The sequence below is a fragment of the Tachyglossus aculeatus genome, chromosome 2, assembly GCF_015852505.1.
Source record: "Tachyglossus aculeatus isolate mTacAcu1 chromosome 2, mTacAcu1.pri, whole genome shotgun sequence".
NCBI classification, from domain to species: domain Eukaryota; kingdom Metazoa; phylum Chordata; class Mammalia; order Monotremata; family Tachyglossidae; genus Tachyglossus; species Tachyglossus aculeatus.
This window is the reverse complement of record NC_052067.1, coordinates 41,645,115-41,672,872: the sequence shown is the minus strand read 5'-3', so window position 1 is coordinate 41,672,872 and position 27,758 is coordinate 41,645,115. Positions and strand designations below refer to the sequence as shown.

The following is a 27,758-nucleotide window of genomic DNA, read 5'->3' as shown; positions in this document are numbered from 1 at the left end:
GAAAGCATAGGCACAGAGAGCATAGGATCGGTTAGAAAAAATTAAACTGAAATAAAGAAAGAGTGAGGTGAGGGGGCACTTTGAGTTTGACCAACACGTCTGTCTTTATTTCTGGCCTCCAGAGGACAGTTTGCCATAATGGTCATTTAGAAATAATCTGGTATTCAAAAGGGTGCATAGAATTGAGAGTAGAAACTGAGACTGTTCAGTTTGAGAAGTAACAGTTTTGTGAAGGGGGAATATCAGGAATTGGAGTGGAAATTTTGTCAGGGAATCTTGCGATACATTTTCATAAGCCTAATTTTAATTTTTATAATGTTAGAAATGGTTTATTTCTATTTGTTTATGTACTCTGTGTTTGTGTATGGATCAGTCTGATACGTTACTGATATTTACTGGGTTAAGGAAGAGGAGCATTTAAAACTCTTCTTTTTGCTTTTTGGATCTAAAAAAAAATGGCCAGTTTCAGATGAGTCCACGTCCTAGCAAGAAGTTGCTTACTAATTAGCTCCTTTGTCACTTTAACAGTCGTGTCGAATTGAAAAGATTATGCGAAATTTTCACAAGGATGTTTGCTGACCCTCACAGTAAGGTATGTTCTAATATTCCTAAGCCGTTTATGGCAGCCTGTTAATACTTTTATAAATAATAATAATGGTATTTGTTAAGCACTTACTTTGGGCAAAGCACTGTTCTAAGCGCTGGAGCACTGTTCTAAGCACTGGAGTTTCTTTTACTCGCTAAAGTAATAGTAAAATCAACTATGTGTCATTTTGTTAAATCACTTGACAGTGGAACTAGATAATAAAGTAATATTTGTCTCTTGAAATCTTCAGGCATACATATGCTAGTGATAAATTATGACACAATTTTGTAAGATGTAGGGGCATCACAATTGCATTTTTTAATGATACAATGAAGAAAGCAGTTTTTTTTTCTGTAAAGTGGGTATAGTTGAAAAATCTGATTAACTCTGAAGGAAAATAGTTCTGCCAAATTTTACCAAAAATCATCTTTCTGGCACATATCTTTGTTGTTTGTGTTATTTTTCTTTGGTATTTCTGGAGAGTAAAGTCAGAAAAGTAACACATCATCTTTCCCAGTGTGTGATAGGCTAACATAAATTGTAGGAAGATGATTTGAATTTATTGTACATTTAATGTCAAGTATAATTTGATTCTTAGTTTGGGAGGAATATTTTGCCCAGAACTCTAAGTGCTTGAGTAAACTTTGGTTGTGTGACCTTTCACTGGTCAATCCTGGATTTTGTTCAACAATGTTATAGCTAAGTCTTCTAAAGTTATTTATTGGTTTTCTTAACATTTTTTAGGCTCTTTTGAATCTCTCACCTTTTTTTTTTTCCAGGAAATTATACAAAAAGTAAATGACCTAGTGGGTTGTTAATATAGGATTGGGTCAAAGTCATGGGATGGGGGAAAATGTCACAAATAGAAATATGCTAACGTCACTGCTCAGTTTACATTTCGTTATTTGTCAGTAGTTTTCTTTTTTCTCTTGCTCTTCTCCTTCCTCCATGACTTACTGTATAAACCACTTCCAGGAGTCACATTTATGCCTTGCAGGAAATTAGTTAAAATATTACACCCAAGAATCACTGCCTGCTGTAAATATAATAGGAATTTATAAAATGGCATTCGTGTTTTAAACTTTTTTCAGATTCTTTTTGGTTGAACGAAGTCCAAAGAACAATATGAATTTGGGGATTTAGAGGACTGGTCTATAAAAAATTGTATTTTATATCACTACCTTTTATTGGAACCCAGACTGAAATGTTTATTTTGCTTAGAGCTGGAGTCATTATTTTTGGAATGATTATTGCACTCAGAATTAATTGAATAGTGAGTGGGCTAGAAGGATTGATGGTTTAATGAGAACCCAAGATGCCGAACTGGGGTCTTGAGTCAAGTAAGATCGTACAAGCAAGGCGGGTATTTGGAAGGAGTCATCGTTGAGATGGGGTGGGTAAGTAAAATTGAGGATTGGGACAGGGGCGGCCCCAACTCCCACCTATCCAAGCTCTCAAGGAAGGAGAAGAGGTTTAGGACTCTCCTTTAGGGCTTGATGGAAGCTAACCTGGGAGTGAAATTCCTCCGCCCTGCCACCCGAGTCTTGTTTATTGTTTCATTTCTTTTTCCCACATCTTCCTCATGTCCCGTTTCACTTCCCCTTGCACTTATCTTAGCCTGAGGAGTTAGTTTCCCATTTGAACGCCAAGTCTGGTGGTGCCTGTCCTTATTGGAAGGATGGGCCCAACTGCTTTATGGTTTCATAGACCTCATTCAACCCAATACCAGATCCTGTCAGTTCAACCTTCACCACTTCGCCAAAGTCCTCCCTTTCCGCTCCATCCTGCTATCCCCGTTAATCCAACACCTTAGCACCTATCCGCCTTGTTGACTGCATCAGCCTCCTCACTGACCTTCCCCGCCTCCTGTCGCTCCCCACTCCAGTCCATACTGCACTCGGATGCCGGGGTCATTTTTCTGCAGAGCAGTTCAGTCTGTTTCCCCACTGCTCAGAACCCTCCAGTAGGTTGATTGTCCACTTCCTCGTCAAACAGAAACCCTTTACCGTAGTTTATAAAACCCTCAATCCCCGTGCCCCCTCCTACCTCTCCTCACTACTCTCCTACTACAGCCCAGCCCGCGAAGTTTGCTCCTCTAGTGCCAACCTTCTCAGCCTATCTCAAGCTGGTCTACCACTCTGCCGACCCCTCGCCCACGACCTGCCTTGGGCCTGGAAAACCCCCCCTTCTTCATTTTCGACAGGCGATCACTTTCCTTACCTTCTAAACCTTAGTAAATAGCACATGGCCTTCGAGGCCTTCCCCATTTTCCTTGTCTCTCCCTCCTTTCTGCGTCGCCCTTGGCACTTGAGTTTCTCCCTTCCCTCAACCCCACAGCCCTCGTGTACGTAATTTGTAATTTATTCAGTTATAATATTGTCTGCCTCTCCCTCTAGACTGTAGGCTCACTGTGGGCAGGGAACGTGCCTACCAGTGTTTAAAAATATAAAGACATTGTGTTCTTAAAAGTAGTTTCTTGTGTCCTGGAGCATTTGTTACTAAATACGAACCCGATTGAGGAAAAAAAGGCTAGGATTGGGCTTTTTCCAGGAATCAAGGCCACAGGGTGGGATCAGGGAGTTGGATGTTTTTGAAGCTTTTGTTACTAAGGGGAGAAAACAGGAAAGTTACATACTTTCCTCCCGTGCCGTTCATGGAACCCTGATAGCAAAAACTATTTTAAGCTTATTGTAAAAATTTGGAAAATCATATTTGTCTTTTGTTTTCTAAGTGTTTTTTTTTCTTCCCTTTAGGAAAGTTACATTGATGGCGACTAATTTGTGTGTTTCTTCTTTTTTCTTTTTTTTTTTCTTCTTTTTTTTTCCTTTTGCATGCTGTCCCCTGTGTTGGAACTCTCTGTAGAGAGTAAGTTGGTTCAATATTTGTTGGAAACTTAACCTTCTTGCATGACTGTGAAATTAATCCTTTTTCTCTATTTTTTTTCTCTCCCAAAGAGTTCATGCAGTGTCAGACCTTTCGCAGCTCATAAAATGCTATATCCAATTTCGCAAACTATGTGGTTCTGTTTTGGAGATGTGCTTTTAAATCTACTAACTAACTCACCTACTTTGGTTACGTACTTTTCTATATTCGATGGCTGGTACACCTAACATGTCATAGAAGGAAATCAGTCAATAAAAATGTTTATTGATGGTTTAAAATGCATTAAGCAATGACACTGTTTCCGACATGAGCGTAGGCCTTAAGGAGCTCACGGTATTGAGGGGAAGTGGCAAGAAGCAGCACGGGTCAGTGGATAGAGCCCAGGCCTAGAAGTTATTTTACTTGTACATATCTATTCTATTTATTTTATTTTATTAGTACGTTTGGTTTTGTTCTCTGTCTCCCCGTTTTAGACTGCGAGCCCACTTGGGTAGGGACTGTCTCTATCTGTTGCCAACTTGTACTTCCCAAGCGCTTAGTACAGTGCTCTACACACGGTAAGCGCTCAATAACTACAATTGATAAAAATAAGTCAGAAGGACCTGGATTCTAGTCCCAGGTCCATCCCTCTTCTGCTGTGTGACCTTGGGCAAGTCACTTTACCTCTCTGTGCCTGTTACCTCATCTGTAAAATGGGGTTTGAGATGGTGAACCCCAAGTAGGACAGGGATAGTGTCTGATCTGAGTACCTCATACGTACCCCAGTGCTTAGAACAATGCCTGGCACATAGTGAACATTTAATAAACACCATTAGATGCTCAGGGAAACAGAGAAGGAATTGGTGTGAGGGAAAAACAGCCTCAATTGAAATTGCCCTTTGTTAATAATAATAATGATAATAATAATAATAATAATAATAATAATAATAATAGCATTTGTTAAGCGCTTACTATGTGCAAAGCACTGTTCTAAGCGCTGGGGGGATACAAGGTAATCAAGGTTGTCACACATGGGGCTCACAGTCTTAATCCCCATTTTACAGATGAGGTAACTGAGGCTAGAGAAGTGAAGTGACTTGCCCAAGGTCACAGAGCAGATGTGTGGCGGAGCCAGGATTCGAACCCATGACCTCTGACTCGCAAGCCCTTGCTCTTCCCACTGAGCCACGCTGCTTCTCTGTTAGTAGTTCCTTAGTATCGAACTCTGGTCGTAAAGATTTTAGTCGGAATTTTAAGTCAGCAAATGGTAAAATTAAATTTTTCCCCCTTAGAAATCCCAGCCAAGTGGTTCTTGAAATAATTGTCCATCAGCTCCTTACGTGGCCATCCTTCTACGCACCACTTAGTGTTCCATTTGTTCTCAGTGAGCCACAGCGTTGAATTTACTTAGCTTATGCAGTAAAAATTTCAACCTTAAGGTTACATTAGCATGTAAAACTTGAACTTTTTTAAATTGAAAGGGAGGCAGGGGAATCCAGCAATTAAGTTTAATGCAATTTAATCTTCTGTAATGGGGAAATAGAAGGCAGGCTTTGTTTTTAGTGTGCCCAATGTCCTCACACGTATTGAGAAGCCCTTTGGATATTTAAGGAAAAAAGTGTACCCGTTTACATAAATGTGTGTAGAAGATAGTGAGCTAGCCTTCATTTTAACATGCGAAGAGACGGCTGATAGAAGCATCTGTTGGGATGTAATTTCCTGGAAATTTCTCATTTCAAGCATTATTTGCATTGATTCCAGGCCCTAAGAAACTCTTTGTTCATTCATTCAATCGTATTTATTGAGCGCTTACTGTGTGCAGAGCACTGTACTAACCGCTTGGGAAGTACAAGTTGGCAACATATAGAGACGGTCCCTACCCAACAGTGGGCTCACAGTCTAGAAATATGATGGCATTTGTTAAGCGCTTACTGTGTGCAGAGCACTGTACTAAGCGCTTGGGAAGTACAAGCTGGCAACATATAGAGACGGTCCCTACCCAACAGTGGGCTCACAGTCTAGAAATATGATGGCATTTGTTAAGCGCTTACTATGTGCAAAGCACTGTTCCTAAGTGCTTGGGAAGTACAAGTTGGCAACATATAGAGACGGTCCCTACCCAACAGTGGGCTCACAGTCTAGAAATATGATGGCATTTGTTAAGCGCTTACTATGTGCAAAGCACTGTTCCTAAGTGCTTGGGAAGTACAAGTTGGCAACATATAGAGACGATCCCTACCCAACAGTGGGATCGCAGTCTAGAAATATGATGGCATTTGTTAAGCGCTTACTATGTGCAAAGCACTGTTCTAAGCGCTGGGGGGGGGATACAAGGTGATCAGGTTGTCCCATGTGGGGCTCACAGTCTAATTCCCCATTTTCCAGATGAGGTCACTGAGGCTCAGAGAAGTCAAGTGACTTTATGACCCACTGATTGAGTCGTCACTGCCTCCCAGCATGGCTCAGTGGAAAGAGCACGGGCTTGGGAGTCAGCGGTCATGGATTCAAATCCCGGTGATGCCACTTGGCAGCTGTGTGACTTTGGGCAAGCCACTTCACTTCTCTGTGCCGCAGTTCCCTCATCTGTAAAATGGGGAGTGACTGTGAGCCCACCTTATATCCCCCCCAGCACTTAGAACGGGAGAAGCAGCGTGACTCAGTGGAAAGAGCCCGGGCTTTGGAGTCAGAGATCATAGGTTCGAATCCCGGCTCTGCCACATGTCTGCTGTGTGACCTTGGGTAAGTCACTTAACTTCTCTGAGCCTCAGTTCCCTCATCTGTAAAATGGGGGACAACCTCATTACCTTGTTTCCCCTCCCCAGCGCTTAGAACAGTGCTTTGCACATAGTAAGCGCTTAACAAATGTTAAAAAAAGGGTGTCCTAAGAGAATGCCAGCTGACTCATAATGTGTGCCCTAAATTATAAGCAACTTCTACTTTTATGTTAGTGAACTCATATAGCCCATTTGAGCTGAGTTCCCATCTCCCACTAATGTATTCTGAGGGAAAACCCAGGATACATGTAAAAACTTGATAGTACTTGTAAGAGGGATATTCTTTACCAACTCTTATGGGTAGAAAAGGAGGGTGATTGGTTGGATTTTACATACATACCATGCCCCCTTCTCCAGTAAGTCAAGAGCTGAGAGTACAAACTTCGTGTTCAGGCCCAGAAAACCCCTGGAGAAACAGAGGTTCATTCATTCATTCAATCGTATTTATTGAGCACTTACTGTGTGCGGAGCACTGTACTGAGCGCCTGGGAAGTACAAGTTGGCAGCATATAGAGACGGTCCCTACCCAACAGCGGGCTCACAGTCTAGAAGGGGAGGTTGAAGTTTCTTCCATGCTAGTCGGGAAAACTAATTCTCCACAGTATCCAAATGGGAAAGCTGAAGACCCAGACCACTGAGGAGGTTGAAAAGAAAAAGGTTGTGGGCCCATTTTACGGGAACCAAGTCTAAAATGAAATCTAACCATATTGTGTTTTCGATCTATAAAGTATTTAGCCCCCCCCACCCCAAGAAGGAGGTGCAGTTTGGGTGTATCATTAGATGTTTCCCTTTATTTGTTGATCTGCCACTTAGTTCTCCCAGAGCAAATATCAAGCCTTTTGTTGAGTCTTGTCAATGTTAAAAAAAAAAAGCCTCATTTGTTTATATAGTACAATGAGGTAGTTTGCCTTTGTCATCAGATGACCACTTGGACAATCAAAGTGAAACTAAATTAGGGTTTTTTTAATTGAAGGGGCATGTTCAGCAATCAGCAGAATAGAAATCTGGGTCCGCCTGAAACTTTTGGAGAGAAGCAGACCTGCCCCACGAGAGGCATAAATACAATACCTTCAGTTTTCCTAAAGAGTCGGGGGATTTGCTCCTGAGGAACTGACAGTCAATCCATCAGTGGTATTTATTGAGCGCTTACTTTGTGCAGAACATTGTAATAAGTGTCTGGGAGAGCACAGTACAACAGAGTTGGTAGGCATGTTCCCTGCCCCACAAGGATTTTACAGGTCTAGAGGGTGACAGACAGACATTACTAGCAATAAGTAATCCTGAAGTAAAACTTGCCCTCCGGGGATGATGGAATCTCCCATTAAATGGTGGTTGAGCCTCAGTCCTGTCATTTCCAGATGCTTATAGAGGCTAAAACCTCTGTAAGCTGTGTGACTTTGGGCAAGTCGCTTACTTCTCTGGGCCTCAGTTATCATCATCACTAAATACCTAACAAATATATCGATTATTATTACTTGGGAGAATCAATCAATCGTATTTATTGAGCGCTTACTGTGTGCAGAGCACTGTACTAAGCGCTTGGGAAGTACAAGTTGGCAACATATAGAGACAGTCCCTACCCAACAGTGGGCTCACGGTCTAAAAGGGGGAGTTATCTCATCTGTAAAATGGGGATTAAGACTGAGTCCCCCGTGGGACAACGTGATCGCCTTGTAACCTCCCCAGCGCTTAGAACAGTGCTTTGCACATAGTAAGCGCTTAATAAATGCCATCATTATTATTAAAACATGATTACCCGTCATGTGCACACTCAGTCATATTTATTGAGCACTTACTGTGTGCAAAGCACTGTACTGAGCGCTTGGGCGAGTACCGCACAGCAACCAACAGACACATTCCCTACCCACAGCGAGCTTACAGTCTAGAGGGGCAAGTCTCATTCACTAGTGTCGGTAGAGCACGTTTTGAGGTTGGTTCTCTGTCCACCTTTGCCCTGTCTTCTTTGGCCACGGTTATAACTCTGGTGCTAAACTGTCCATTAAAGGTAGTCTCGAGCATCCTCTGATTATTGCTCTAAATCAGCACTTAAGAGCAGTGCTTTGCACATAGTAAGCGCTTAATAAATGTCATCGTCATCATAATCACATGAGCGCTGATCTTCTTCACCTCCGTGCCTGTCATTCTGCAACATTACCTCAGGCGTGGGCTGTGAAAAGATCATTTCCTAATTCCTTAAGAGCATTCTGTTCGACAAAATGTAAGCGTGCCTTGGGAGAGAATTACATTTATTGGATCTAGAGAATTGGCGAGACGTATCTTCCCTGCGGTGTTTCCTCAGTCAGTGATATTTATTGAGCACTTATGGTCAGTCAGTAATATTTGAGAGCTTACTGGGTACAGTTCACTGTACTAAGCACTTGGTAGAGTATAATAAAACAATAAGGAGATGCATTCCCTGCCCCCAGAGAGCTTGCAGTCCAGAGGGACTGTATAGTACTGAGCACTTAGGAGCATTCAGTATCAATCATTGGTATTTACTGAGCACTTACTATGTGCTTGGGAGAGTCAAGTACATCAGAATAAGCCAAAAGGTTCACAGCCCTTAACACATTTACAGTCTAGAGACTGTATTCTACAGTATAATAGGCATTTGCTATCCTCGCACTCCAGAAACTTCCATCTGGCGGTGCAAATAGACCTTAAAATAATCTCTCGAAGGCGTCTACAGTTTCACCATAGAAGGTAGAGGAAAAATACCCCCGATTTATCGATTGGCCCCTAATCCCCAAGGAATCAAAGCACTTTTGCTCCATCCCATAAATTGTCACACGGAGGGGAATTCAAGCGAGTAGGGTCGGAAGCCTAGTTGAAAGCTAAGCAATTGCTTCCTTTGAAAAGTTAGGTATGCCAGCCATCTCAGCAAGCATTTCTTTACGCAGTGAGACTGCATGGAATAGCTAATTGTCGAACTCCGCAGACGTTGGATAACATTTCAGATGTACTCTTGTATCACAGAATCCAACGCAAAGCCAGACCGATCGCTTTCCTGCTTGGCTGCCAGTCACTGCCTCAGTCTCCCTCTCTGATTCCTTTATTTCCTTTCTTCTTCCGTTTTTAAGTTGAGCACAGAAGTCAATGTTTCCTCCTCTTCCTCTCCCCTCCCTCCCCCGCTCCAACCCGACCCCCCTTCCTCTTTTCCTCTGTTTCTCCCATTTTTAGGTATTCAGTATGTTTTTAGAAACTCTGGTGGACTTTATCCAAGTGCATAAAGATGATCTACAAGATTGGCTGTTCGTATTGCTGACGCAGCTGCTGAAGAAAATGGGGGCCGATTTGCTTGGATCTGTGCAGGCCAAAGTTCAGAAAGCCCTCGATATTACAAGGTAACCTTTTCGTCGATATGACGCGTGCTTATTATAGGGGACAACAGAGTATGCGGGACAAAATGAGCACTGCCCCCCCCCCCCCCCCAAATCTAACTGTGGACAAAAGTTATTCTGTTTATTATTAGTAGAATTTTCTCAAATCAATCAGTCCATCATGATTAACCCTTACTGTATGTAGAGCACTATACTAAGCGTTTGGAGAGTAGCGTATAACACAGTTGGTAGACACGTTCCCTACCCACAGTCAATCACTCAATCTGTGCTATTTATTGAGCGCTTACTAGGTGCAGAGAACCCGTACTAAGCGCTTGTACAATATCACAGTGGGCTCGTTCTGGGCAGGGAATGTGTCAGTTCATTGTTATATTGTACTCTCCCAAGCATTTAATACAGTGCTTTGCATACAATAACTGCTCAAGTACAAATCATCATCATCATCATCAGTCGTATTTATTGAGCGCTTACTGTGTGCAGAGCACTGTACTAAGCGCTTGGGAAGTACAAGTTGGCAACATATAGAGACAGTCCCTACCCAATAGTGGGCTCACAGTCTAAAAAGTGGGCTAAAAGTCTAAAAATGAATGTATACATGCTTTTGTGTGAGCCCCCATGTGGGACAGAGACCGTCTGACCTGATTATCTTCAGTCTCTCCCAGTGCTTAGTCCAGTGTTTGGCACATAGTACGTACTTAATAAATTTTCATTAATAATAGCAATAATAATAATAATGCCTAGTCTTTAAATTTGTGTCAATATCTTTATTTAAAAAGCGTGCTCATTTTTTTTTTTCCTCTGAGCCAGCCGAGGGTGCCTAGGGGCACAGAGCTTCCTGCTCCCTCCTAACCCCCCGTCCTTTTCATTTGGACAACGAAATCTTGTGCTGGCACCCACCAAAGCTTTTCACAGCTGTACAGAAGCAGCCACCGCGAACCTTTCCCTTGGTCAGGAGAATCCCTGAAAGGACAGATTCCAGATAATATCAGACTCAATCGTTGCCCACTCCCAATTCCACGACTCCTCCTTCCTTTTGCCCTTTTGCCCTTGCTCTGCACACAGTAAGCGCTCAATAAATACGATTGATTGATTGATTGATTGCCCCTCCCCCCCATCCCTGGGGGTCAGATCCAAAGAGTTTGAAATTTCAAACATCTGTTTGAAATTATAACAGTAACCAGATTTGGGTTATGTGCTAAGTGCATATTGTGTGCCGAGCACTGTATTAAGCGCCGGAAGAGAGGCAAGTAATCAGGCCAGGCATAGTCCCTGTCCTCCGTGGGGCTCAGTCTTAAGTGGAGAATACTCTTTAACCTGGTGATCTTGTATCTGCTCCGGAGCTAAGTACACTGCTTTTCACAGAGTAAGTGCAATAATAGTGTAAAATGGGAATCAACTACCTGTTCTTCCCCCTACTTAGACCGTGAGCCCATGTGGGATGGAGACTGTGTCCCAGGTGGTTAATTTGTATCTACCCTAGCATTTAGAATAGCGCTTGACACATAGTATGCACTCAACAAATGCAGTTCAGTAATAAGACTAGGGGGGGAAATGGGTATGGAAGCTCCATTTTGCAGTTGAGGAGGCTGAGGCACAGAGGAGTTAAGTGACTTGCCCAAGATCACACAGTGGTCAAGCGGCAGAACCGACATTAGAACCCAGGTCCTCTGAATCCCAGGTTCTTTCCATGCTGTTTTGTTTGATTGATATGTTGTGGGCAACAGTGGTCTAGCACCCTAATAAGGAAGCGTATCAGCTAATCATTTTTAGGCATTCCTCATTTTTTTTTTCCATATCTAATTCAAATATTTCCCCCAAATCACACCTTTCTTCCCAAGAGCTCTGAGTATTTGTATCCTCTATCCCCCTCGTCCCCCTCTCCATCCTCCCATCTTACCTCCTTCCCTTCCCCACAGCACCTGTATATATGTATATATGGTTGTACATATTTATTACTCTATTTATTTATTTATTTATTTTACTTGTACATTTCTATCCTATTTATTTTATTTTGTTGGTATGTTTGATTCTGTTCTCTGTCTCCCCCTTTTAGACTGTGAGCCCACTGTTGGGTAGGGACTGTCTCTATGTGTTGCCAATTTGTACTTCCCAAGCGCTTAGTACAGTGCTCTGCACATAGTAAGCGCTCAATAAATGCGATTGATTGATATTGATTGATTCCATCGTCCTCTTCCGAGCCCACGAATGCTCACCAAATCTCAGGGCAAACTTTAGACAGGTCGTTCTCTTTCCCCATTTCATAGTTGGGACACCGGCAGCAGAAAGAAAATGTGACTTCTTCTGAAGAACAGGGAGGTGGTGTGGCCTAGTGGAAAGAGCAGGGGGCTGGCTCTCAGCTCTTCTTCCTCTGTACTTCTGGGTGATCTGGGGCGAGCTATTTAGCCTCTCTGGGCTAGAGTTTCCTTCCACGTGAGGATATTCGTACCCACTCTTCCCATCTCACAGCAATGTCGATAAAAGGCAATGATGCCGAAGAGCTTTGCAAAAACCAAGTATCATCGGAAAGGGAAATCGACAACCCGGATTTACTTGGTGTGGAGATGCCGTAAAAATGCTGAAAATGACCTTGAATTAGTGGATGCATTGGGTCAAATCAGTAATGCTAATGTTGATCGTGATGGCTTGTCTTAGTCAAGCTCTAAACGCTGAGGTAGATACAAGTTAATGCGGCCAGACCCAGTCCTTGTCCACTAAGGGGATCACAATCTAGGAAGAAGAAGTATTGAATCCTCATTTATAGTTGAGGATACTGAAGAACCGGAGTTAAGTGACTCGCCCGAGGTATCACAATAGGTAGGTGGTGGATCCGGGATCCGAACTCGGGTCCTGTGACTCCCAGTCTGATGCTCTTTCCGCTAGGCTAACCTGCTTTCTTCCCCACACCTGCCCGGTTTTCCAATTCCAAGGTGATTATTTTGAATATGAAATACGGTTGTAGAAGTGTACCCTCAGTATCCGTTTCAGTTGTCTAAGGGGAAGATTCTTTTTCCGTTTCGAAAACACATCCACGTATGAAATGCGTGTAAGGTGTCCATGACTGTACATTAACATGAGTGTTTGATTTTTCTGGGTGCTTTTCAGAGAGTCCTTCCCAAACGACCTTCAGTTCAATATTCTCATGCGATTTACTGTCGATCAGACCCAGACACCAAGTTTGAAGGTAAAGATTCGAAGCTGTTTCTGCTTAATAAACCGATGCAGATAAATTGATCTTTTTGGACGCGGGGATTTTGAAACATTCACTGCTAAGGAGGGTGATATTTGGATTTGCAGTATATAAAGATTTTCAATTAGTGGATTTTGTTTCTTATAAACTTTCAGACAGCCAAGCCAGCACTTCAGGACCAACTTCGCTCTTTTTGGAGCTCCAAGGTTTTTTGTTTGCATTTTTTTTTATAACCCCCTATATAAACTCTGATACTTCCGATAATTTTTGTGTGCACCAGTATTTGAGTACTAACCTCTGCAAGAGACTTAAGCATGCCGATATTTCAATTAAAATGTGAAACGTCAAAATATTTCTTGAGGGAGGTTGTCTTAGCGTTCCCAATGTAACCGAGCGCAAACCATCTGGCTGCTTAACACTAAGCTGGGTATGCATACTCACTCTTGAGTCTTACTTTCCTAATTTATGTTTGTGATTTCCCGTTGCTTTCTGAATTTAATAACTGAAAAACGTTTGAGTCCAACGACCTTTTTTGATCCTAAGATTACTTTTTTTGACTACCTGATTGAAATTTTTGAAAAGGTTTGATGCTCACTTATTTGTTTCCAACAAAACCATTGACATTTTAACAATATGACAATTGATGCATTTCTAAACTGAGCCTAACATTTAGGATGTTTTTTCCAACTGCTGTATGAGCACACATATTTCCAAAATCCTTGTCTTGAAGGCTAAGCAAATGATATTTTAGGAGGGATTAACCCTCACCCCAACTTCCACAGTAAAGGAAAGAAACACCCTGAATTCTTCAACAAAGAATTCAACTAAGGCCTAAGGGCCGGGTTTTTCTTAATCCTTAAAAAGGCAAATTAGGGAAATAACAAGCATATTTAAACCGGGTATCTTCCTGCTCTGTTCTGCAAAACAGGCTTCCAAAACTGTCGGTCTGACGGCAAATGTTCTTGAATGTGATTGTGCCAGATATCACATTCATATTTCACGTGAATGGTTCTCTGCTTTCTGTACCGTGGACCCCGTGTTACTTTCTGGGAACTGATTTATTACGTATTTCCTTGTGGCTTTTCTATCCGTTGTGATCTCGAATGTGAGAAAGTGTCTTTCTAGAAGGACTTTATTTCATGAGGCCATTGAAGGTTTGGACAAATGAGAATGCTGAAAATTCTGTACAGTTTTTTTTTTCCTAAAACTGCTCCGCGGGAGGATTTAATTTGTTGATGTTGGGAAATGGCATTCTCCGAAGAATTACCGTGTCGCAAGCGATGACCTGCTTCCCCGTTTTATGAAGCGTGTCCTGCAGGTTCGGAAAAGAGCGGTAACTGCCAAAGAGGATTCCGGTCCCAGAAAAAGGGGCCACTAGAAAACAAGGAGGAAATCCAGACCTGACCGAGATGAGAGTCGTTGCCTAATTCCCGCACCGTGGTTCATTCATTCGTTCAGTCGTACTTATTGAGCGCTTACTGTGTGCAGAGAACTGCACTAAGCGCTTGGGAAGTACAAGTCGGCAACTTCTAGAGACCTGTCCCTACCCAACAGCGGGCTCACAGTCTAGAAGATATCTTGGGGTTCATGAGAAGCAGCATGGCGTGGTGGATAGCGCATGGGCCTGGGATTCAGGAGGTCATGGGTTCTATTCCCACCTCTGCCACTTGTCTGCTGTGTGACCCTGGGCAAGTCACTTCACTTCTCTGTGCCTCAGTTACCCCATCTGTAAAACAGGGATTGAGACTCTGAGTCCCACTGTGTCCAATCTGATTTGCTTGTATCCACCCTAGCGCTTAGTACAGTGCCTGGCACACAGTAAGCGCTTAACAATACCGTTATCTGTGTATAGGGGCATATACACTGTAAGAAATTTCTCTGGAGAGTTCCCTTTTGCTCTGTTTCTTTGGTAGTTTGGGTATTGAAAAGCAAGAGCTCCCTGTTGGACACACGTAAGGAATATTCCTTCTTCAAAATAGCTAGCACAAATGAGGGCAGAAGAATTCTCTGTGAGGGGGGAAAAAAGGTCTTCTGGACAAACCCATTTTCCCCTTTTTTTTTCTAGCAATTTAGGACCATACATATTTCAAAGGAAGTTCTTCACAAGCATTTTAGAGAATTTTCTACTTTATTTAATCTTGTGGTTGGTAAAAAAAAAAAATTGTGTAATTGATCCTTTGAATTGCTACACTTTTAGGGGGCTTTAAAGTGGTCTTTAAGCTTCAGAGAGAATGGTAATAGGAAGGCAGAAATGTCTCAATGGGGCCTGAGTTGCATAGCTTGAAGGTGGCTTATTTGGAGAAGTTGATTGCAGTATCATTTGCCTCAAGATCAGATGTTAGGTTCCACTGGAAATATATTCCATATTTTCTCATTAACCAAGAGACGACAGGCTAATCTTAAACTCACCTGACTTTAAGTACGCATTGGTCTAGACCAATTCTGTTGATTTTTCTTTCCCCCCCAAAATAGCCATTTAACCAATGGCATTTACTCACTATGTGCAGAGTGCTCTACAAGCACTTGGCCGCATAACCCGGGGGTGGAACACAGGCCTGGGAGTTAGAAGGGAGTCTGCTGTGTGACCTTGGGCAAGTCCCTTCTCTGCCTCAGTTACCTCATCTGTAAAGTGGGGATTAAGACTGTGAGCCCCCTGTGGGACAGCGACTGTGTCCAACCTCCTTAGTTTGTATCTACCCCAGTGCTTAGGACAGTGCTTGACGCACAGTACGCACTTAAGAAATGCCATCCATTCCTTAACCATAATAGTAATACCAATAATAATGGTATTTGTTAAGCGCTTATTGTGTGCCAGACACTGTTCTAAGCGCTGGGGTAGATACAAGATTCCTTGCCCACAAGGGGCTTCCAATCCAGAGAAAGACATTTGCTGTTTGAAGCCCCCCAGGGCAAAGATGCCATTCATTATCAAACAAGCCTCCATGGAAGAAGACAGACTGATTTTTCAGATGTAGGGGTTGTCTATGGAGCCACGGACTGGACTAATCTCCCCTCGAGAAGACTTTTATGTCATCATCCATATTTGTTTATTTTACTTGTAAATATCTAATCTATTTATTTGATTTTGTTTTGTTTGTTTTTGTTTGTTTTGATTTATTTGATTTATTTGATTTTGTTAGTATGTTTGGTTTTTTTCTCTGTCTCCCCCTTCTAGACTGTGAGCCCACTGTTGGGTAGGGACCGTCTCTATATGTTGCCAGCTTGTACTTCCCAAGTGCTTAGTACAGTGCTCTGCACACAGTCAGCGCTCAATAAATACAATTGATTGATTGATCATCCAGCCTATTTGGACCTGTTGGGGCCTCACTTGTACATATCGATTCTATTTATTTTATTTTGTTAGTATGTCTGGTTTTGTTCTCTGTCTCCCCCTTTTAGACTGCGAGCCCACTGTTGGGTAGGGACCGTCTCTATATGTTGCCAACTTGTACTTCCCAAGTGCTTAGTACAGTGCTCTGCACACAGTAAGTGCTCAATAAATACGATTGATTGATTGACTGATTGCTGGTCTCCTGTTTGAGACCCTTATTGATCAGTTAGGAGCTGCCTGCCGTTTCAGTCCATCAGTGGTACTGAGTGCTTACTGTGTGCAGAGCACTGTCCAGCGCTTAGAACAGTACTTTGCATATAGTAAGTGCTTAATAAATGCCATTATTATTATTATTATTATTATTATCATTATTATTGTTATTATTATTATTACTAAGCGCTTGGGAGAGGACACTACACCATCGGACATTAGGACTTCGTTCTACCTGTGGCTGCAGTCTGTGGAACAGGGACTCTGTCTAATCTGACTAACTTGTATCTAACCCAGTGCTTAGAACAGTGTTTGGCACATAGTAAGTGCTTAGCAAGCACTGTATTAACAGTAGGCTCTAAATCCCTTGTCTGGGAAGGGTTTGAACCATTCAGGGCACACCACTGATGTCAGGAGACAGGTGGGCAGTGAGTTGAGTGAAGTAGGACCTGGGTTCTAATTCTGCCTCTGCCACTTGCCTGCCGAGACCTTGAGCAAGTCACTTAATTTCTCTGTGCCTCAGTTTCCTCAACTGTAAAATGGGAATCAACTCCCTGTTCTTCCCCCTACTTGGACCGTGAGCCCATGTGGGATGGAGACTGGGTCCCAACTGGTTCATTTGTATCTACCCTAGCATTTAGAATAGCGCTTGACACATAGTAAGCACTCAACAAATGCAATAATAGTGAGCCTGGGGCTAGGTGCAAAAGAAGTCTATGTTCTAAGAGGATTTTGCTACACAAAACATAGACTTCTCTGAAGGCATGTGTGACTTTCTCTGGTCTCTTCCTTTAACTTTCATGGTGTTGGGTGATCTTGAGCTGTCCTTAATCTGTCCTTTGTCGTGCTGTCACCCTGAGAGACAGGGTGACCTGACCTCAAACCGACAAAACCCGAACAACTTAGAAGCCAAATCATCTTAAAACCCAACCCAACTCAACATGCAGTCATTAAAAAGCTATGGAGGAAAAGGCAGAAAACCTTACTTTAGAGGTGATCTGATCATCAGACTTATTTTTAGGTGATTTGATGTTAGTTGCTTTCAACAATCTGTCATTAAACTGGGTGTTTGTGCCTTCCTGCAGCTATGATGGTGTAAGCACTGTCCAACGTTAAAAGGGTATAAAGATACACTACAGATCTCTTGTATCGGGTTTTTAATGGCATGAGAAGCAGCATGGCCTAGTGGGAAGAACACGGGACTGACAGTCTGGGGACCTGGATTCTAATCCTGGTGCTGTGTGACCTTTGTCAAATCAGTTAACGTCTCGGTGCCTCAGTTCTCCTGTCCAACTTACTTAACTTATATCTACCCCAGTGCTTAGAGCATTTAAGGCATAGTAAGCGCTTAAGTACTATAAATATATGGCATTTATATCCGCACACATATAAAATCACTCGTCACCCTTGGGCCAGTTGGAAAATTGCCTGATCCAGAGGATTTGTTCCATGCACTTGAGAGTGGAAGAACTGTCATTTCTCCTGTACAACATGCACTTGTAGGATATTCATTCATTCATTCAGTTGTATTTGAGCGTTTACTTTGTGCAGAGCACTGTACTAAGCGCTTGGGAAGTACAAATCGGCAACATAGAGAGACGGTCCCTACCCAACAACGGATTCACAGTTCAGAATGGGGTCATAGATTTCTAATCTTTCAAAGTAATTGCTCTTGCTGCCTTTTCATGTATCCAGTCCACCCATCCTATCAGTGCAGAATGAAATCCCTGCTTTTTTATTAAAAAATGGGCAGAAGTGCATTAATACATCATGGGTCCAGTAGTTTGAGGCAGCTGTTTGTAAATATTTATCCTAAATGCCAACAATGGGCTCACAGTTTAGAGGGGGGAGACAGACAACAAAACAAAACAAATTGACAGGTGTCAAGACCATCAAAATAAATAGAATTTATAATAAGTAAATAGAATTATAGCTATGTACACAAGGATATCAGCTTCCTGGAGGGAGAAAAGGATTAGATAGTTTTGGGTTTCTCATGCCCTGTGATTGATAATGACGAACACATCGAGACTCAATCAGGGCGGTCACCGTCTTAGCCACTCGATACTTAATCAGGAATTGGAAAAATTTTTTAAAGTTGCGGTTTTGTCAGTGGTTAGCATCACTATGTGAAATCAAAATTTCCAGTGCATACTTTCAAGTCTTATGTAAATTGTGGTTTTTTTAACTGAGGGTATTTAGACTGTGAGCCCCATGTAGAATCTATCGTGTCCTAACTAACCCCAGTAGTTAGTACAGTGCTTGACACATAGGAAGCCTTTAACATATATCACAATCATTATTATCTAAGCCCTTACCTTATGAATACCATACAGACCGTGCCACCTTGACTGCCCCATGGGAAATGTAAAATGAATTTAAGAAATTGCACAGAAAAACGAGACTCAAGTATTGCCATGCAATCAGCCATATTCATAGGTTACTTGAGTTTAGAGAGGATTCAAGCATCTTTGAAGTATTTTTTCCAGATTTAAAACACAAATATTAAGCTGTGGCCTGAAATATAGATGATTTTTTTTTTCCTTTCGTAAACTCGGTGGTTTTTATCTTTACCCTTTCTGCCCATGAAAGGAATAACATAAACATGTCTCTGTGCTAGTGCTCAAAGGCTACACTCATATGAGGGGCTGGGAGTAATTAATTCCGATCCAGAGGTGCCGTGTACTTAGGCACACATGGAATCAATCTATCAATAGTAGAGTAGTGTTCTCAGCACTTTGGAGCCTACAACTGAAATAGGTTTTCTGGAGTCTGGAGAACACTCAGTAGTCTTTTTAAACCTAGTTGCCAAAGAGGGGTTTGTGGACCCTCTTGACGGTAAGCTCGTTGTGGACAGGGAACGTGTCTACCAACTCTGCTGTATTGTACTCTCCCAAGTGCTTAGTACAGTGCTCTGCACACAGTAAGCCCCCAAATACCATTGATGATAAGTAAAAAAACCCCCCAAAACACCAATCCCTGCAGCCTTCAAGGGGTTTACACTCTAAGGTGAGGAATCAGATACAGTAAAGCAAAATGAAAAGGGCTGAGATCTTTTGCAAGTGTATATAATAATGATGGTGTTTGTTAAGCACTCACTATGTGCCAAGTGCTGTTCTAAGCAGTGGGGTGGATACAAGGTCATCAGGTTGTCAATCAATCAATCGTATTTATTGAGCGCTTACTGTGTGCAGAGCACTGTACTATGCGCTTGGGAAGTACAAGTTGGCAACATATAGAGACAGTCCCTACCCAACAGTGGGCTCACAGTCTTAATCCCCATTTGACAGATGAGGGAACTGAGGCACAGAAAAGTGAAGTGACTGGCCCAGAGTCACACAGCCGACAAGTGGCGGAGCCGGGATTAGAACCCATGACCTCTGACTCCCGAGCCCGGGCTCTTTCCACTAAGACACGCTGCTTCTCTGCTTCTCAGAGTGTAGGACATACAGAGAAATTAATCGGGGACTCCCTCCTAGGGAAATGGGCATTTCAGGAGGATTTTGAAGATAGATGGAATGGGCTTGTGATGTATTTGAAGGAGGAGGTTGGCATGGGAGGAAAATGTTCCGAGCCTCCAAGACCATTGGTACCTGTATACACAGCGCCTGTATATATGTATATATGTTTGTACATATTTATTACTCTATTTATTTTACTTGTACATATCTATTCTATTTATTTTATTTTGTTAGTATGTTTGGTTTTGTTCTCTGTCTCCCCCTTTTAGACTGTGAGCCCAATGTTGGGTAGGGACTGTCTCTATATGTTGCCAATTTGTACTTCCCAAGCGCTTAGTACAGTGCTCTGCACTTAGTAAGCGCTCAATAAATACGATTGATGATGATGATGATGATTGGTCAATTCCGCTAGGGAACCGGAGATGGGGTTGGAATGAGGTGCTAATCACCCAGGAACTGCATGAAAGGAATGTATCCTGTTTTTAGACCAAATGTTCTCTAAAAGTTACTGAACATTTCTCATTGTTACTCATAAATGTACTTCAAATCCCATTATTATTTTTTTTGGCAACAAGAAGATAATCAAGTAGCAGCACTGTTTCTTTCATTTAACATAGCATTAATATGATTTTGCTGATAAAGATACAATAAATGATGTATGATAAAAGTATGGGAGGAAATTCCCCAGAGTCTCCTATTGTGGACATATTCATTCACTCACTCAATTTTATTTATTGAGCATTTACTTTGTGCAGAGCACTGTACTAAGCGCTTGGGAAGTACAAATTGGTAACATATAGAGACAGTCCCTACCCAACAACGGATTCACAGTTCAGAACGGGGTCAAAGATTTCTAATCTTTCAAAGTAATTGCTCTTGCTGCCTTTTCATGTATCCAGTCCACCCATCCTATCAGTGCAGAATGAAATCCCTGCTTTTTTATTAAAAAATGGGCAGAAGTGCACTAATACATCATGGTTCCAGTAGTTTGAGGCAGCTGTTTGTAAATATTTATCCTAAATGTGAAGTGTGTAATATAAACCGTCTCCAGCTTGTTGATTTGGGTAGGTTTTGTTATCTATGTGATGCCTGGTAGGAGTTTTGATTGGGCAAATTCATAAGTAATATATGAGTGTTTACATTACGCACATAATGTTGCTGATCTGTTGATAGGGATGCTAGATTAATGGTACCACATTTTAGCATAGTGAGTCATTCCAGAAAGGGTTGAGAGACAAGTCCTGGACTCTCAGTTTCGCCGCTTCTTTCCCGCCTTGGAGCTTTATTTTTTTAACAGTGAAAAGAATACTGGGTAATTATGAACAACATAAGCTTTATTTCTTGAACAGTATCGAATCCTAATTTTCCACTCAACCCCCTTTGTATCCCCTCCTGGTTTCGCTTACCCCTGCAGGTGAAAGTTGCCATCCTGAAGTACATAGAAACTCTAGCCCAGCAGATGGATCCAGGGGATTTTGTAAATTCAAGTGAAACTCGCCTGGCAGTGTCCCGGATCATCACGTGGACGACAGAACCGAAGAGTTCCGATGTCAGGAAGGTATAGCCGAGCCGGGCCGTTTACGTTTGACAGCGGGCGGGAAGTGGCTCCTTTTTGTCCTTTCCTTGGAGCGCGGTTGCCCGCGGGCCTTCTTTTCTTAGGGAGTGAAGTCCCCCTCTGGGGAAAAGTTTGGGATAGAGTGTGCATTTATCCAACACCAGATAACTAAAAGTCATTTTCCTGTCTTGTTTTGAAAGACTGTTTCGTTACGTGTCTACCCTTACGTCGCGTGGTAGGAAATATTGAATTGATCAGATTGTCCTTAAAAGAGTGCTAGTAAAAGCCTCCTTTCAGAGCTCTTCCCATTTCGTTCCCCTAAGCTTGAGCCAATTTGCTGTTTCTGCAAAGCTTCAACTAATTGCTCCCCGAGCCATCCGACTCTGATAAGGTGTCCGAGTAATCACAGATTCCTCAAAGAATGAATCCGAAGCCAGAATTGTTAGACCATTTAATTTGGGTGCAGTCCTTTTAATACTTGGTGAAAGGAGCCATTGCTGAAGATCGATTACAGTTGGGGAAATTATTAGTTAATGTGAGCCCCCTTTTAGACTGTGAGCCCACTGTTGGGTAGGGACTGTCTCTATATGTTGCCAACTTGTACTTCCCAAGCGCTTAGTACAGTGCTTTGCACACAGTAAGCACTCAATAAATACGATTGATTGATTGATTGATTAACAGTAATGCTATTGTTAATCTTGGAATTTGGTATGGAAAGCCAAAAAATGTGATTTTTCTACTTTTGGCTGTACCTTACTTTCTGTTTAGTAGTTTCTTGCCTCTCACCTCTCTCCAAGAATCTTACTTCTCAATTGTTCGTGAAGAAAAATACATTTCCATGTAGTTATCCATCAGCTAAAAACTTAAAATAAGAACAGACAGCAAAGGGGGGGTATTCAGGCTAGCCAGGAGAATTTGGAGAGGGCAAAGTATGCCAGCCAGGGAGAACAGTAGCAAGTAGTGAAAGCAGAAGAATGCAATAACTTTGGGCTCTGGTAACAAAACAGGAGCTCTAGGAGGTTTTTCTGTCAGAGAATGAACATTTTCAGGGACTTCAAGCTATGTATGGATGTGCCCTTTGGGGAAACCCCATCTTCCATTTCATCCTTGCTCCCTCTTGGTTAAAGACCAAATTTTTTCCCACTTTCCCACTACCAACAGAGACAGGAAAGGTCACGTGTTGAGATATTTTCCAGCCTTGTGTGATTTGTTAGAAAGCTTGCAAACATTAGTTTTAGAAATATACTAAGCTCATCTGCCAGTTTGTTCTTCGGATTCTCAGCTGAAAAACAGAATCAGTTACCTAGTGGATAGAGCCTGGGCCCAGGAATCAGAAGGACCTGGGTTCTAATCCCAGCTCCATCAGTTGTCTGCTGTGTGACCTTAGGCAAGTCACTTTACTTCTCTGTGCCTCAGTTGCTGCATTTGTAGTTAAAAAAAATCCATCAATCAGTGGTTTCTGGGTGCTTACTCTGGTAGGGCACTGTACTAAAGCTCTTGGGAGAGACGGAATTAACAGACACGTTCCCTGCCCAGATTACTCTCTTAAAAAGAATCCTATCTGAGTCTCAATCAACCAGTGGTACATATTGAGCACTTCCTGTGTGCAGAGTACTGTACTAAGTGCTTGGGAAATATAATATCCCGGAGTTGGTAGAGGCAATCCCTGCCCACAAAAAACAGTCTGGCCAACTGGATAGAGCCCCGGCTTGGCAGTCAGAAGGACCCTTCTAATCGTGGGTCCCCCACCTGTCTCCTGTGTGACCTTGGGAAAGCCACCTCACTTCTTTGTCCCTCAGTTTCCTCATCTGTTAAAATGGGGAATAAGACTGTGAGCTCCATGTGAGATTAGCTTGTGTCTACCCCAGACCATATAATACAGTGCCTGGCACTTAGTAAGTGCTTAACAAATACCATTTTTTTTAAAAAAAAACAGCGTCTGCAGTCTTCTTTCTTGAATGACAAATAATCAGAGCTTGTGGATTTGTCTGCTTATTCTCTTGTAATAATAATAATAATAATAATACTTATGGTATTTGTGCTCTCTATGTGCCAAGCACTGTTCTAAGGTCTCTCCCATATGCTTAGAACAGTGCTCTGAACACAGTAAATGCTCAACAAATGCCACTGATTGATTGATCTGAATTATCCAATACACCCGAATTATCCAGTACCAGCTGTATTACCAGAGCCGGATGGGAATGTGGGGGGAGAGGGGAAAGGGAAGGGTCGAAAAACTTCACATTGGGAGGAAGAGCCCTTACTAGCAGAAGGGGTGGGGGAGGTCGGAGTCTTCTGGTTTAAGTAAAATGGACTTCTGACTGATTCAAACATCTCTTTCTAGGCTGCGCAGTCAGTCCTGATCTCTCTGTTTGAACTCAATACACCGGAGTTTACCATGTTACTAGGAGCTCTACCAAAAACTTTTCAGGATGGTGCTACCAAGCTTCTACACAATCACCTTCGGAATACAGGCAACGGAAGCCAGGTATCTTCCTTGTTAACGGCGCCCTTTGTGGGTCAGAAAGTCGGGGGCGGGGGGCGAACACTATTCTGTACTTCTCTGTTCAGAGAGGCCATGGAGAGTAATGCCAAAAAGTAAAAATGAGGAGGAAATTTGATAACTTAAAGCCCCTCGAACAGCCCCTAAAGCTGTTGCCTCAAAAGGGAGTTGAGGTGAGTTTCAGCCACATGCATATTTGAAGTTGAGCACTACAGAAACTGTGGTCTCACCAGTCTTTTCTGTTGCAAAAAAAAAAAAAATGTGACTTTGAAATGTGCTGGTTCAACAGGACCTCAGGTTCCATAATGCTCTTTAAGTAGACTGATCCTGATTCTAAGACACGTTTCCTAAAATAAGGTGCTTCAGAAGATAAAACATGGCGTAGTGGGACCCCAGCTCTGTTGCTTGCCTGCTGTTCTCTAGACTGTAAGCTCTTTATGGTCAGGGAACGTGTCCGTTAATTCCGTTGCCTTGTGCTCTCCCAAGCGCTTAGCACAGTGCCCTGCACATAGTATGCGCTCAATAACTGCCACTGATTGATGTGACCCTGGGCAGGCCACTTAACTTCTTTGTACCTCAGTTGCCTCATCTGTAAAATGGGGGTTCAGTACCTCTCTTCCACTTAAACTATCCATCATTAGGGAAGCAGCATGGCTCAGTGGAAAGAGCACAGGCTTTGGAGTCAGAGGTCATGGGTTTGAATCCCGGCTCTGCCACATGTCTGCTGTGTGACCTTGGGCAAGTCACTTCACTTCTCTGAGCCTCAGTTACCTCATCTGTAAAATGGGGATTAAGACTGTCCACATGGGACAACCTGATCACTTTGTATCCCCCCAGTGCTTAGAACAGTGCTTTGCACATAGTAAGCGCGTAACAAATGCCAACATTATTATTATTAGAGAAAGTGCATGTGATCTAATTTTATCTAGCCCAGTGCTTGTTATATAGTAAGCGTATAACAAGTACCACAATTATTATAAAAATATCTTTGCATTGCAAATTATTCCCTGAATTGTGTTATCTATACTGGTTCATTCTCAATTTCAGGGTTTTTTTTTGTTGTTGTTGTTTGTGTTTTTCTGAAAGAATGGTGATAAATAGGACAAGGGATGTTTTACCTGTTTATACACATACATACCTACTATCTCTCTCTCTCTCTCTCTCTCTCTCTCTCTCTCTCACTATCTCTCTTCCCCTCTCCGCCTTCCTCTCCCTCTAAGGAAGAAGGACACACATGGCAGACTAAGCCCTCTTTTCCTTTTCAACTCCTTTCTGCTTCACCCTGACTTGTTCCCTTTATTCATCCCCCTCCCAGCCCCACAGCAATTACGCTCAAATCTGCAGTTTATTTATATTAATGGCTGTCTCCCTCTGCAGACTGTATACTCATTGTGAGCAGGGAATGGCATGAGCCCGTTTTTGGGTAGGGACTGTCTTTATATGTTGCCAACTTGTACTTCCCAAGCGCTTAGTACAGTGCTCTGCACACAGTGAATGCTCAGTAAATTCGACTGATTAGAAAACGCACTTCTCCTTCCTTTTGAGGCCTGAAGGAGCACACATTTCCAGAAGTGTCTATCACTCTTCCTCTGGCCAGTGTCGTCCTACTGCTCTCACACTTGGCAGATCCCATTTAAAATGCATTGCAGTACTGATAAGCTTTAGAAAAGATGGAAGTTTCCGGAAGGGGCAGGGGCAGCAAATACCGTAAGACAGATTTATTTCCGGAGCATTTTGGAGATTGTTCCAGAGCCACCAGTTAGAGCTGGTTGAGCGTAGCTTGAGGAACAGCACATCTGCCTGGCCCTGGTTCCCCTGTGGTAGGACTTAATGTGGGCCTGAGGCCAAGCCATCTTCCCCGCCACCACCAGTCTTTTGGGGAAAACCTTCACACAGGCTGAGACCAACCTGAGATGGTTTGGACTAGGATGACAGAATCGCTCAAGCCTCTTGCTGCCTGTCTCCCTGCAAAGGAGAGAAGACTATTCTCTGTGTGCTGTGCACACAGTAAGCGCTTAATAAATACGATTGAATGAATGGGTGGCCAGAGTCTGCATTAAAAAAAAAATAGAGAGTACATCCAGTCAGAGCCCTCATTTTTCATTGTTTGTTGGATTTGGGCCAAGGAGAACCTAGGTTGGGGTGGAGCAAACCCCTAAACCCTGGTCAGGCAGACCTATAGTCCGGGGGATGGGGGAGCGAGAAGGGTTTAACTTCTTCTTATGGAAAGATTGTAATGAAATGACCCCAGTCAGGTGCGGCATCCAACAGGAGAGCTTCAGCAGCCATTTGTTTTCCCAAGCCCGCAGACACGTGATTCTTTCCCCCGCATAAAAGTAAAACCTAAAGCATGTCAAATATAGATGCAAAGAGGAGCCCACTATTTCCTCTATCTGCAGTTTATTGTGTTGTGTGTCTCCCCTGTAGTCTGGAAGATCCTTGTGGGCAAGGATCACATTATCATCATGGTATTATCAAATTGGTTACATGCTCACTACTCTTACTGTTGTTATTCTTAGGGTACTTGTTAAGGGCCTACTACGTGTCTGTTGTAAGTGCTGGGGTAGAGAGACGCTCATCAGATCAGACACACACTGAGCCCCCTATATAGGATAGGCCCTAAGTGGGAGGGAGAACAGGGACTGAATCCCCATTTTGCAGAAGAGGAAAGTGAAACCGAGAGACGGTAAGGAACTTGCCCAAGGTCACACAGCAGGCGACTGGCAGAGCCAGAATTAGAACCCAGGCCCTCCGATTCCCTGGCCCCTGCTGTTTTCCACTTGGCCAGCTTGCCCCGCCAGCTTTTACCAACTCGTTTAGAGTTGGCATGTTCCAACTGTATTATATTGTATATTGTCAAATCTGATTTGGTTGTACTCCCCTCACAGTACAGTGCCTGGCCCAAAGTAAGCGCTCAACAAATACCGGAATTATGATTATCATCATCAATCGTATTTATTGAGCACTTACTGTGTGCAGAGCACTGTACTAAGCGCTTGGGAAGTACAAGTTGGCAACATATAGAGACAGTCCCTACCCAGCAGTGGGCTCACAGTCTAAAATTACTTTCCCAAGCTCTGTGCAGAGGAAGCCGTCAGTAAATAACATTCATCGACCGTTCCATTCCCAATCCTCCTGAGTCGAGCCAGCCCCTCTGGCCATTCATTGGCTGAAGATGACTTGTCCCCACCCCTGATCCATATTGTCTCGCTCCCTCCTCCCTGTCCCAGGCTGAATCTGAAGACCCAGGTACCTGACATTTCCTTTCAAAACCCCTCTTTCTGTCCTAATCTAAGATAGAGAGTGGACCTCCGCCCTAGCTGTTGGCCTGGTTTTTTGGGTAACAGCCCCTCTGCTCCATTACAGAGCTTCAGGATCAATCAATCTTTCATTGGAGCCCACTGTGGGCAGGGATTGTCTCTATTTGTCGCTGAATTGTACTTTCCAAGTGCTTAGTACAGTGCTCCGCACACAGTAAGCGCTCAATAAATACAATTGAATGAGTGAATTAGTATTTATTGAGCGCTTACTGTGTCGGAGCACTGTACTAAGAATGTGGGAGAGGACAATACAACACAGTTGGTAGCCGTGCTCCCTGCCCACAAGGAGTTTACAGTTTGAGTTTGTTTATGCACAATTTAAGGAGAAGCCGCACCGCTCAACGAATGGACCATGAGTCTGGGAGTCAGAAGGTCATGGGGTCTAATCAGGTCTCCGCCACTTGTCTGCTGTGTGACCTTGGGGAAGCCACTTCACTTCTCTGTGACTGTCACCTCATCTGTAAAACGGAGATCGAGACTTTGAGTCCCACAAGGAGAGGGACATTGTCTATCCCGATTTGCTTGTATCCAACCCCAGCGCTTAATTCAGTGCCCACACATAGTAAGCGCTTAACACATGCCATAATGATTTAAAAATGATTATTATCATTAAGCTTATGCCCAATCT

General features: G+C 42.9%; 1 protein-coding gene across 35 annotated transcripts in view; it reads left to right on the top strand.

Moving 5' to 3' along the window:
* The window catches only part of CLASP2 (cytoplasmic linker associated protein 2), a 229,824-nt gene that overhangs the window by 183,914 nt on the left and 18,152 nt on the right, over positions 1 to 27,758 (top strand). For 12 of the 35 annotated variants that reach the window (XM_038767076.1, XM_038767191.1, XM_038767147.1 and 9 more), the window contains 5 exons: positions 529 to 592; positions 9,403 to 9,566; positions 12,666 to 12,744; positions 21,167 to 21,310; positions 23,652 to 23,795. In XM_038767076.1, the coding sequence (XP_038623004.1) occupies positions 529 to 592; positions 9,403 to 9,566; positions 12,666 to 12,744; positions 21,167 to 21,310; positions 23,652 to 23,795 (595 nt within the window). Of the gene's footprint in view, positions 1 to 528; positions 593 to 3,448; positions 3,452 to 9,402; positions 9,567 to 12,665; positions 12,745 to 12,905; positions 12,957 to 21,166; positions 21,311 to 23,651; positions 23,796 to 27,758 lie in introns of all 35 variants that reach the window. The other 23 variants (XM_038766976.1, XM_038766999.1, XM_038766984.1 and 20 more) reach the window with 3 other exon arrangements.